The sequence below is a fragment of the Vespa mandarinia genome, chromosome 2 (assembly GCF_050613455.1).
Source record: "Vespa mandarinia isolate Hongniang chromosome 2, ASM5061345v1, whole genome shotgun sequence".
Classification (NCBI taxonomy): Eukaryota; Metazoa; Arthropoda; class Insecta; order Hymenoptera; family Vespidae; genus Vespa; species Vespa mandarinia.
The window spans coordinates 2,810,286-2,822,500 of record NC_140811.1 but is presented as its reverse complement, the minus strand read 5'-3'; the positions used below and the strand labels follow the sequence as shown (position 1 = coordinate 2,822,500).

The 12,215-nt window shown below is 37.0% G+C and overlaps 1 protein-coding gene across 1 annotated transcript in view; it reads left to right on the top strand.

Annotated features, from left to right (window-relative positions):
* The window catches only part of ft (cadherin-related tumor suppressor fat), a 102,639-nt gene that overhangs the window by 88,141 nt on the left and 2,283 nt on the right, over nt 1–12,215 (top strand). Inside the window, exons 6-21 of the mRNA XM_035861911.2 lie at nt 1–246; nt 672–849; nt 4,565–4,745; nt 4,912–5,165; nt 5,283–5,713; nt 5,791–6,135; nt 6,220–6,549; nt 6,956–8,074; nt 8,191–9,306; nt 9,422–9,698; nt 9,781–10,062; nt 10,149–10,453; nt 10,559–10,824; nt 10,924–11,367; nt 11,450–11,819; nt 11,932–12,147. The exon at nt 1–246 is cut by the window's left edge and continues 87 nt beyond it. Coding sequence (XP_035717804.2) covers nt 1–246; nt 672–849; nt 4,565–4,745; nt 4,912–5,165; nt 5,283–5,713; nt 5,791–6,135; nt 6,220–6,549; nt 6,956–8,074; nt 8,191–9,306; nt 9,422–9,698; nt 9,781–10,062; nt 10,149–10,453; nt 10,559–10,824; nt 10,924–11,367; nt 11,450–11,819; nt 11,932–12,147 — 6,360 coding nt within the window. The remainder of the gene's footprint in view (nt 247–671; nt 850–4,564; nt 4,746–4,911; nt 5,166–5,282; nt 5,714–5,790; nt 6,136–6,219; nt 6,550–6,955; nt 8,075–8,190; nt 9,307–9,421; nt 9,699–9,780; nt 10,063–10,148; nt 10,454–10,558; nt 10,825–10,923; nt 11,368–11,449; nt 11,820–11,931; nt 12,148–12,215) is intronic.

Genomic DNA, 12,215 nt, shown 5'->3' with positions numbered 1-12,215 from the left:
TCCGAAGATGGGGGAGCAATAAGAGTAGCCAAGAATCTTAACTTCGAACGCAAAGCAAGATATCATTTAACTATACGAGGTGAAGATTGTGCAGCGGAAGTAGGCGAAACATCGCGTGGCGACACCGCACAAGTAACCATAACTGTCCTCGACATCAACGACAATGCTCCCCTCTTTCTCGATTCACCATATTTGGCACATGTCATGGAGAACATGGTACCGCCAGGTGGAGGATTTGTAATCCAGGTAATTTCCAATAATACGATCTCGTTGCGTCGTAGAAACATCGTACCCTTAATGGTTAAGAGCAAGGTGATTCTTATTAGCCAAGGCAAGAAGCGTTCTAAGATGTCATCACTTGTTATTCTGTCTATCTATCTATCTATCTATCTCTATTTGGCTTGCAAACGCCTTTCTCATATATCGTAATCGATTATTTTCTACTAAATTTCTAATCTCTTTTTTTCTTTTCTTTTTCTTTTTTTCTTTTTTAGAATCCTACAAAGGAAATCTCTGAAGGGTTCTTTTTTTCCTTTCTACTTTTTTTTTTTCTTTCTTTTTTTTTTCATTTTATTTCATTAATCAGAATTTCTTTGAGCGTTAGACCCCGTTAAAACGAAAGTCCTACAGAATAAAGTAACACTTTTCTTCCATTGTTTTTCGATTTGAAGGTCAAAGCTTACGACGCTGATACACCGCCTTACAACGATCAAGTAAGATATTTCTTAAAGGAGGGTGACACCGACCTGTTTCGAATAAATGCTAGCACAGGAGATATATTTCTTCTTCGTCCACTTGACAGAGAATTGGTACCGGAGTACACTCTCACGCTTGTAGCCATGGACACTGGTAAGTCGTCGTCTCCATCGAGATACTTCATTAATGCAAACGACTCTCGATTATCGAAAGTTCGGTCTTTTCTCTCTCTCTCTCTCTCTCTCTCTCTCTCATTCTTTCTTTTTCTCTCGCTCTTTCGACGTAAGGTTGATGTTTCTCTTAGCGCGATATGACGATACGATTTAATTACAAATCAATACATTGAATTGGAATTATTTTACGAAAGATCGTGATAATTTAAACGAAAATATTTTTACGAAATTAAACTGAACTAAATTAAACTAAACTAACTAAATTAAATGAAAGAAAAGAAAAGAAAAGTTTCTGAAAGAGAGATCCAAACATGTACCTCGTGATATCTTTCAGAAGGTTTTACAAACGTACTGGACGAACTGCTAAATAGGCGTGTACCACGTATATACATACATATATACATACATACATACATATATATATATATATATGTATACATACATACATACGTACATACATACTCGATGGACAAAGACCGGTATTGAAATAAGCACTGGGTATTCTTTAGAGAGAATATTTTTCCGGCGACCGGTATATACTAGACGGGCCCAGTTCTCGGGGACCGCGTAAACTCCTTGCGAATTAGTTTGAACAATGGACAATTATTCTCGATCTGGTCACTCCAAACGAGAAAGGTTGTGGAAGTGTCGAAAGAAAACAAAAAAAAAATTTGAAAAAACCTTACCTACCTGATCCTTTAAAGTGCCGCTAACATGGTTTAAATATATATATATATATATATATATATATATATGTGTGTGTATATATGTATGTATGTATCTATGTATGTATATAGGTATATATGTAGGTAACCATCGAAAATTAAAAAATAGAAATTCTCTCGAACCCTTTTGTAATACAGTGTAAATTACATAGCTCATACGTATGTACCTAGTTTATTTTTTTTTTTTTTCAATATTATTTCACTTTGTTCCAAACAAAATTTATTATCGAATCATATTTACTAATCGTAAATACAAGTTATACTTACAACAGGTATATACTATACTGACGTTACAAAGTATATATATATATATATATATAAAGGTGTATATAGAGTCCTAAAACAATAAGCTTTACATTTTCCCAACCCCTCCTCCCAGTGAATTCAGATTTTCCGATCGCTAATCCGGCAAAACAATATGGCGAAATGGAAAATCAGCATAGAATCTCTTCGGTGGTGGTTTTAAGTAATGAGCTGTAATATACAAATTGGATATAAATTTGTGGGTTGTTCGATGAGATTCTTTAAGCGATGGGCAGTTCCTGTCTCTCTCTCTCTCTCTTTTTCTTGATTTTTTTTCTTTCCACTGTAGGATGGCAGTAGTCTGCTTTCCCCCTCCTTTCACCCTCGCACCGGTCCACCACGCCAGGCCATCGCTGGGCCCGATGGCCCAATCGGTCGCCCGGCAAGGTAGACAAGCCTACAGAGTTATGACGCGCGATTATGATAATCGGTCTCGAATGCCTTCCTCTTGGCTTGGTGCTGGTCTCCTTCTCTCTCTTTCTCTCTCTCTCTCTCTCTCTCTCTATCTTCCTTTCCTTCTTCCTTCTTTCTCTCCTCCCTCATTCTTTTCTACCTCCTTGATGTCGTTTCTGGGCCTTACTCTCCCCACCAGCCTTACCTCTCTTCCCAACCATGCATCTTTCGGGTACTGCTGCCCGTGCTCGCACATTATATTCTACTTTATTCATGCATTCTCCATCTCTCTCTCTCTCTCTTTCTCTCTCTTTTGATTTCTCACACAAACCAATCCAATTCGAACGTACGAATCATCCTCTCTCTCTTTCTCTCTCTCTCTCTCTCTCTCTCTCTCTCTCTCTATCTCTTTCTCTTTTTCTCTCTCTTACTCTTTGTGGATTTTAAGAGTAGGTATAGGTTTATCGTACCTTCTCGAGAGTCCCTTCGTACTGCAAAATCAGCATGATGGTAACGTCTTCAATGTTTACATATGATCGTATATGTACGTAGGAACGATAGAACGATTGAAGGAATGGCCGATCGAATGGAAAATATTGATCTTTCGACTTATGTATCTTAAGGTTAGATATAAAGAGAGTATTTAAGAGTCGTTAATGTGATGAGAAAAAAAAATATATATTATATATGTATATATATATGAGTTTCGAAAAGAAGAGATGTCTTTATCATTTGCTTAATTATTTTTTGTTAAATTTCGATGATAACATATGTATGTTACGCGTTCGTTGAATAATAATCCAAATTATTAAAAGTTTATTAGAAATTTAAATACCTACGTATTTACGTAATATACTTTTTAATAGGCAAGTAAATTTTGGGGTAAAAAGGAAAAAGAAAAGAGAAAAAAGAAAAATAATACAAAAAGAAATAATATATAAAGAAAGAAAGTAATCCTTTCATCCGATACGATCGATGCATCGCTGTAATGCAACAATGACACGTACGACTTTCTTACGTGTACTACACATATAGATATACATCATATATATATATATATACATACACTTATATATACATTGTAGCTATGTCTCTGTGCGAAAAGGATTCTTTCAGGCAGTTGCATTGTACCTATACGGCATCTCCAATCGGAACCATACGTGACACCTTGTGATCATAATTAAGGCGTGGCAGTATCTACACAGGCTTTATTATCCTTCGGTCATGCGAAGGTTGCAATTGCGGAGATCACTTTTCCAAGAAAATACTTTTGTCTTGCGGGCCTACGGCTAAATTTATTCACAAAATGATCGTCGATAAAAATGATCGTCGTTAAATCATCACACTGAGAAATTATTCGCGAGATGACAATAATACTTTAACCCTTTTTTTTCTTTTCTCTCTTTCTTTCTTTCTTTCTTTCTTTCTTTCTTTCTTTCTTTCTTTCTTTCTTTCTTTCTTTCTTTTTTTTTTGCGCGAGCGAATACGAAAATTAGAGAAGCAAATTTGTTAAATTCAACGCTAATAATTTTCGATTGAGGGGACTGCGATTGTAAATCATCGAAATACGTACCACGTTTATGGTTTCCTTTATACGCGTGCCCATCAACCCCTTCTCCGCCTCCCCGATCCCACCCAACCCCAACCTCAACCCTAAACTCAATCCCACCCGCTACACTTCCACCACCCTGTATCCCATTATTGAAAAAAGATAAGAGGAATAACAAGGGAACGAGATAATTCGATTTATATACCTTTTCATCTGTCCGCTGAATTATTTCTACCAATCTCTTATCTTCGGTAAGAATCTCGAGTCTGTAATATCGATCGAGCGAGCCGTCGAAAGAGAGAGAGAGAGAGAGAGAGAGAGACCGGTGCCACGTATCGCTGCGATTAAATTTGAAATCTCCGAAAGGTATTGGGGGCCTTCTTTCTTTGCTGGGATACGCTTTTCAGAAATAATAACAAGCCGACGAAATGATAGCCTTGCTGGCAGCACCCCTCTTAAACCGATTTACGCTCCTATAAACGGTCCATAACCGGGGTAATAAATCGAATAGAATAATCGTGACGTCAAAACTACCAAAAGTACAAGGACTTGTTGCACTTATTTATCCGTCTAATGGATTAGACGATAATGATAATGAAAGAAAATTTCATTGATATAATACATAACGTACTTACATGTCTGAAGCTTAAATATTATCGAAGAGACAAATTAAAAAATGTTTTTACATTAAATCTATATTTCTTTTTCATTTTGGTCAACTCCAGGTTCTCCCCCTTTAACTGGATCAGGTATCGTGAAGATCGTCGTCCTCGATGTGAACGATCACAGTCCGGAATTTGCTCGGCAGGAATACAAAGCAACGGTAACGGAGAACTTGCCAGCTGGTACCTGGGTGACAAAACCTTTGGCAACCGACAGGGACGAAGGATTGAACGCTAAGATATGGTAAACATTATCGTCTTCATCGTTATCTCATTGCCGTCATAACTTCAAAAGAAAAAATCATCAAATGTTGATTTAGTGTTGTTCAAATAGAAAAAGCAAAAAAAGAAAAAGATGTAGGGAAATCGATCGATATATATATATATATATTTTTTTTTTTCGCAAACAGGTATAGTTTATTGGGAGAGAAAGCTGAACGTTTCTCAGCTAATCCCGACACGGGAGAGATTTCCACGGTAGTACCATTGGATCGGGAACAAACGTCGGTCTATCATTTAACATTGGTGGCACGAGATTCTAGTCCAACCGAGCCAAGAGCATCCACCGTCAATTTGACAATATTGGTGAAAGATGTGAACGACAATGCTCCACGATTTTCTAGTCCACGATACACGGCTTATGTTCCAGGTGGAACCAAGCCTGGTAAGAATAATTCTAAAGTCGATATAACAATGTTATTCCTCTGTTAATATGTTTGAAGCACATTAATACAATCGAATAAAATAATATTTAATAATTTATTTATTGTGAACAAAACAGGTGACTTCGTTTTCGGTGCCAAAGCTACGGATGATGACGACGGTGAAAATTCACGAATAGTTTATCGTCTTCAAGGTAACGATGCCGACAAATTCATCATTGATTCCAACAGTGGCGTGATCAGAGCCACTCAAGAATTAACAAGCGATGAAACGACATACCAATTACAAATACAAGCGTCCGATTGTGGTACAGAACCACAATACGTCACAGCCGATCTAATGATACACTTATGGGAGAGACAACTATTTCCCAGTTTTCGTGCTAACATTAACACAAGATTTACTTTGCCAGAAGATGTGCCCGAAGGTAGAGTTATAACAAAATTAAGCGCAACGACGCCCAAAGACGGTGCTGCTAGTAATCTGGTATATGGTATTGCTGGTGGAAACGTTGGTGACGCTTTAAAAATCGATCCAAATACTGGAGAGGTATGATAATAAATAATGACACAATAACAAAAAATAATTTCTTTCATTAGTATTTTATTAAATATTTTTATATCTAGGTTCTAGTTGCCTCTGGATTCGATTATGAAACGGCACCATATTATGAAGCTTGGATCGAAGTCCGAGATTCCGATGCGCCAGCATTAAGAAGTGTCGTTCAATTGTTGGTCAATGTCACCGACGCTAACGATAATGCACCGGTCATGGATGCATCCATTTACAATGCAACTGTACCAGAAGAAGAATATCCACCTTTATTCGTATGCAAAGTTTCTGCTAAGGATCGTGATTCCGGTGAAAATGGACAAGTCCTTTATTACTTAGTCGATGACTTTTCCGAATCCTTTATGATCGATAGCAATACTGGAGAAATCAGTACGAACGAGAAATTAGATCGAGAAGATGTAAGTCCAATTTTTTTTCCCTCCTAATAAACAATCCCACTGATTATTTATTTGAATAATTTCAATTTTATTCTCATTCCATAGATATCATCTTACGAATTGATCGTTGAAGCCAGAGATCAAGGTCAGCCAAGATTAACTGGCACAGCTATGGTCATTGTTACGGTATTAGACAAAAATGACAATCCACCACGTTTCACAAGATTGTACAGTGTCAATGTAACAGAAAACGCAGAGATCGGTACATTTGTCATACGTATTACCAGCAGCGACATGGATATCGGTCAAAATGCGAACGTCACTTATATTTGTACGGATAATCCAGGAAAAAAGTTTTCGATCGATGCAATAAGTGGTAACGTTACGGTGGCTGGTTACCTGGACAGAGAAGAACAAGATGAATATCTGTTAAAGGTATGAATTAATATGATATATGAAAGTTTATGTAATGCAAATAAAAATGAGAAGAAAACTGGTTGGAGTTATAGACGACCTGTCTTGTTCCCCTATAATATCGTCATAGAAAGTGTAACATTTTTTGTTTTTTCTTTTTTTTTTATATCTTTTGCTCTATTCTACCTTAACATACCAGCAGACAGATCGGTATATCTGTCACTCGATGATAGAAAAAGTTGTATTTCAGCATGCACATCTAGTAGGGATAAGTAAGAAAATACGTCATGTATGTCATGCAACGTGTCAAACTGAATTTCGAAAGAGTTTCTTAGAATATAACATTAAACGTTTGACATAGATTTTCTTTAGTGAAATAATATCTATAATTTAATAATGTATCACCAACGAAATATATTACTTACAGATCGTCGCAGCCGACGGTGCATGGGAAACAGAAACGGCATTGACTATCACGATCCAAGATCAAAATGATAATCCACCAGAATTCGATGAAGAAGTTTACTATTTCCATTTCCCTGAGTTACAGCCACCTGCATCACACGTGGGTCAGGTTACAGCTGTGGATAATGATAAACAGGGTCCAAATTCAGTGATATCTTACAGTCTTTTACAACCATCGGATCTTTTCACGGTTGATCCAGCAACCGGTGATATATTTAGCAAAAGATTGCTCCGTTACAAGCATACACATCGACCTTCCTCTCCAGAAAATTTATATTCCTTGACGATAGTTGGAACGGACAATGGGAAACCACCTTTATCCTCGAAAACTGTTGTCCACGTGAGCGTTGTCGATGCCAACAACAACACGCCTAAATTCGAACAGAGATCTTATCTTTCACCGGTACCGGAGAATTATGGGGTCGGTAAAAAGATCATGCAATTGAGTGCAAAAGACGAGGCAGATTTCGGTGCTAACGCTGAGATAAGATATTCATTAATGAGCATCAACGAGACTTATGATTATTTCTCGGTCGATGAAAAAACTGGTTGGGTTTACGTACGTCGAAGTTTGGCTGGTATTGCTGTGGGTAAAACATTTGTATTGAAGGCACGTGCCATTGACAAAGGTGTGCCACCACAGAAAGACGAAGTCAATTTGACTTTAGTAATATCAGGTGAAAATCGACATTCCCCAACTTTCGCTGCTGTTAGTTATCAGGTTAGAGTACCTGAAAATGAACCGGTCAATACAACTATATTAACTATCAGTGCTGTGGATGGTGATTCTGGTCCGAATGGCATGGTACGATATAAAATATCAGCTGGAAATGAAAGAAACGAATTCTTTGTACACTCTATTACTGGAGCAGTCACTATTTTGGAACCTTTGGATTACGATCTTGTTCAAAAGTATAGATTAAATATAACAGCGACCGATTTGGGCTTCGAACCGAAACAAGCTGTCGCTACGTTGACTGTCACTGTGTCGGATATTAATGATAATCCACCCACTTTTAATCAGAGTATTTATGAAGCATATTTACCAGAGAATTCGCCACCTAATAGTTTTGTAGATCAGGTTTGTATAACACATTATTTTACTAACAAATATCAATGAGACTCAATTTATTAAGCAATCAAAGACCTCTATATCATAAAGAATATTTTTTAAACAAAATTATTATATGTTGACAGGTAATAGCCCATGATATTGACTCGCCAAAATATGCCGTAGTAGAATACAAGATTCTAGGTGGTACAGGAAAAGATCACTTCCGTATAAATGAGAATACAGGGGTGATAAGGTCAGAAATCAGTTTCGATTACGAGGAAGCCAATGAATATACTTTAGACATAATCGCAGCTAATCCAGAATCTAGTCCCCAAATGGTTGGGTTTACGAGTGTCCATGTTCATATAACAGGAGTGAACGAGTTCTATCCCAAATTTATTCAACCAGTATTCCATATGGATGTATCAGAAAGTGCTGATGTTGGTACTTCTGTAGGTCTAGTTCAAGCGACCGATCAGGATTCAGGAGAGGATGGTCGTGTATATTACTTATTCGTTGGTTCATCCAACGATCGTGGCTTTACAATAGGATCTGAAACTGGTATAATAAAGGTTGCCAGAAGGCTCGATCGTGAAACACAAAATCGTGTGGTCTTGACAGTAATGGCAAAGAATAGTGGTGGTATACGTGGAAACGATACTGATGAAGCTCAAGTAATAATATCCATTCAAGATGGCAACGATCCACCTGAATTCCTTCAAAACACTTATGAGGCAACTGTATCGGAAGGAGCAACTCATGGCACACGTTTACTAACTGTTAGAGCTGTAGATAAAGATATAAGACCACAGAACAATCAATTTTCTTATTCCATTATCAGTGGTAATCTTGGTCAAGCGTTCAAAGTCGATCCACAAACAGGCGATATCGAAACAGCCAAACAACTTGACAGAGAAACTATATCTTCCTATGATCTCACCGTTGGTGCTATAGATACTGGCTCACCTCCTCAAACTGGTACAGCCACTGTTCATATCGAGATTCTTGACGTCAATGACAACGGACCGATCTTTGAACCCCCTGAAGTAATCGGCTACGTAAGCGAAAATGAACCAGCTGGTACCAGTGTCATGACTCTTAGCGCTACTGATCCTGATCTACCACCAAATGGTGCACCATTTACGTACAGACTCGTTGGCGGTAGGCAAAGTGATATGGTCACACTTGATAAACATTCTGGTGTTCTAAGGACAACGAGAAGTTTAGATAGGGAGACTATGCCACAGTTGGATCTTGTCGTAAGTAAAATGATAACTTTTGTATATGTCAATCAAATATATATGTGTATGTGTGTGTATGTGTGTGAGAGAGAAAGAGAGAAAGAGAAATCATATTTCAACTTTTTTGAAATAGGTGGAAGTTGAAGATTCTGGAGTGCCAAGAATGAAAAGTGAACATACGATAACCGTCATCGTCACTGATCAAAACGATAGTCCTTCGACACCACGATCCGTCCATGTAATAGTACATGCATTTAATGGGGCTACTCCGCTTGGTAAAATTGCAGATGTGCATCCTAACGATCCAGATATCACTGGGGTTTATTCTTGCAAAATCCTTCAAAGTTCTAACACTAGAGTTTTGAGTATTCCAAATGCTTGCGACTTGCATACCAACAAGATTACACCTGGTACGTAATAATTTATCTCATGAAATAAAAATACGAATATTTATCAGTATAATATAATTATTGTTGTTATTATTGAATACAGGTATCGGATATTCTCTAAGCGTATCCGGTAATGATGGCCGTCATCCTGACGTAATATCAAAAGTCACCGTAGAATTCATATCCTTCAGAAACGCAACGATAGAAAATAGTGTGACCTTGCAAATCATGAAATTAAATGCAAAAGATTTTCTAAATCAACATTATCGTGCACTATTGGATTTATTACAAGAAGAAATTGAGGTTGACGATACCGTAACGATTTTCAGTCTTGGAGAAACCAATGGCAATGCTAATATTCATTTGGCTATTGAAACTCCGCAAGGTAAAACGATATGAAATAAAAATGATAACAATCATTGTCTACCTATATGACGAAGATTCATTAAATTTTAAATATTGTTTCATCAGGTTATCGCACGAAATACGAAGTTAGCGAACTATTGACACGTAACCGAGATAAAATTCAATCACTGTTCGATGGGACTACATTTACAATTGGATATTCTCCGTGTAAAAATATGCCATGTGAAAATGGAGGTAGTTGTACTAGTCGTCTAGCCATATATGATGACGCTAGGATCACCGATAGTCAAACTTTGATCTTAACATCCCCAAGAATGTTACATGAAATGATGTGCATATGCAGAGATGGTTTTACCGGTGAGAAATGTGAAAGAAGGCAGGATCCATGTTCACCGAATCCTTGCTTATTGGTGAGAAAAAAAATAAACAATTCGTAAACTATATATATATATAGATATATATAAAAAAAAGAAAATATATTGTTGTGTAACTTACAACATTTTATCATTTTATAGGGTGGTCAATGTCGTAGATTGGGATATGACTTTCAATGTACATGTCCTATCGATCGTGAAGGAAAAATATGTGAATTGGAAAGAGGGGATGCGTGTGCCAGTAATCCTTGTCGAAATGGTGGATCATGTAGGAAAAGTCCTGACAGCTTTAGCTTCTTCTGTCTTTGTCGTCCTGGTTACAGAGGAAATCATTGTGAAGCTATTACAGATTCGTGCAGACCAAATCCATGTTTGTATGGTGGTCTATGTGTCGGAGAAAAACCAGGGTACTTGATCATTTTATTCTTGATCGAATCCTAATCCTAAATTTACTCATCTCTCTTATATTTATACATATATTCTTTTTTTTTATATATATATTACAGATATAGATGTAGTTGTCCAGAAGGACGTTATGGAAGACATTGCGAACGTTCTACTTTCGGTTTCGATGAACTTTCTTACATGACATTCCCAGCATTAGATGCCAACACTAATGACATAACTATAGTCTTCGCTACAACAAAACCGGATGCTTTGTTATTATACAATTATGCACCACAAACAGGAGGACGATCAGATTTTGTTGTCCTAGAATTAATTAATGGAAGAGTCGTGTTTTCTTATGGTGGTGCAAGAAGTGCTATTACATCGGTATCGATAAAGAATGAGAAAAGTGTGTCGGACGGGGAATGGTGGAAAGTGATAGCCACAAGAAATGGAAGAGTTATTTCTTTGAGCGTATCAACGTGCAGAGAACACGGTGATATTTGTGATGATTGTAGACCTGGCGATGGAACTTGTTATGCCGATGACGTTGGACCAATAGGGTTAATATCTCATTGAAACTAATATTATTTTTAATTTAACCCTCCCATAATTACAAATAATCATATGATATAATTTTTATAGGACCTTGAATTTCAACAACAATCCACTTCTCTTGGGTGGCCTTGAAAATGTCGATCCTGTATTGGAACGACCTGGACAAGTACATTCCGATGATTTCGTTGGTTGCATGCATTCTGTATCGATAAACGGAAGATCTTTAAACCTGACAAATCCATTAGCATTGCGAGGTGTGAAACCTACCTGCAGTAGATCAGAGAAAAGCCCATGCTCGAAAAATGATAAAGATTTAGTCTCTGTTTGCGGACCAAAATCAAAGTGTTACGATAAATGGCATCAAGTAACTTGTCAATGTGGATTACTAATTGCACCGAATTGTCATGGTGCGTTCGAGCCTGTCACTTTGAGCGAAGGTGGATATATTGAGTTCAAGGTATGTATATAGAATGTAAAAAGAAAAGAAAAAAAAAAAAGAAGAAAAAAAACATTAACATATAATTGCTTTACATCAGCAAAATATTATTTATCAATGTTATCGTCCATAGATATCAGACAAGCATAGAAGAATACAATTATTAGAATATCTCTATGGAGGATCAACAATGTGGTATAAAAATCGTTCAAAACGAACAGTCGGTGAAGAGTCAAATATGTTCACGGTGAATCCAGTATTAAAAACGGTTGGCCTGATGTTCCGTACTGTCAAACCTGATGGCATTTTGATATATGCTGCAACGAACAAGCATTATACGTCAGTAGAGGTAAGATAATATTATTAATTGACATGATCAAATAGGATTAAACATGTATTGTCTTATATTCCTCATAC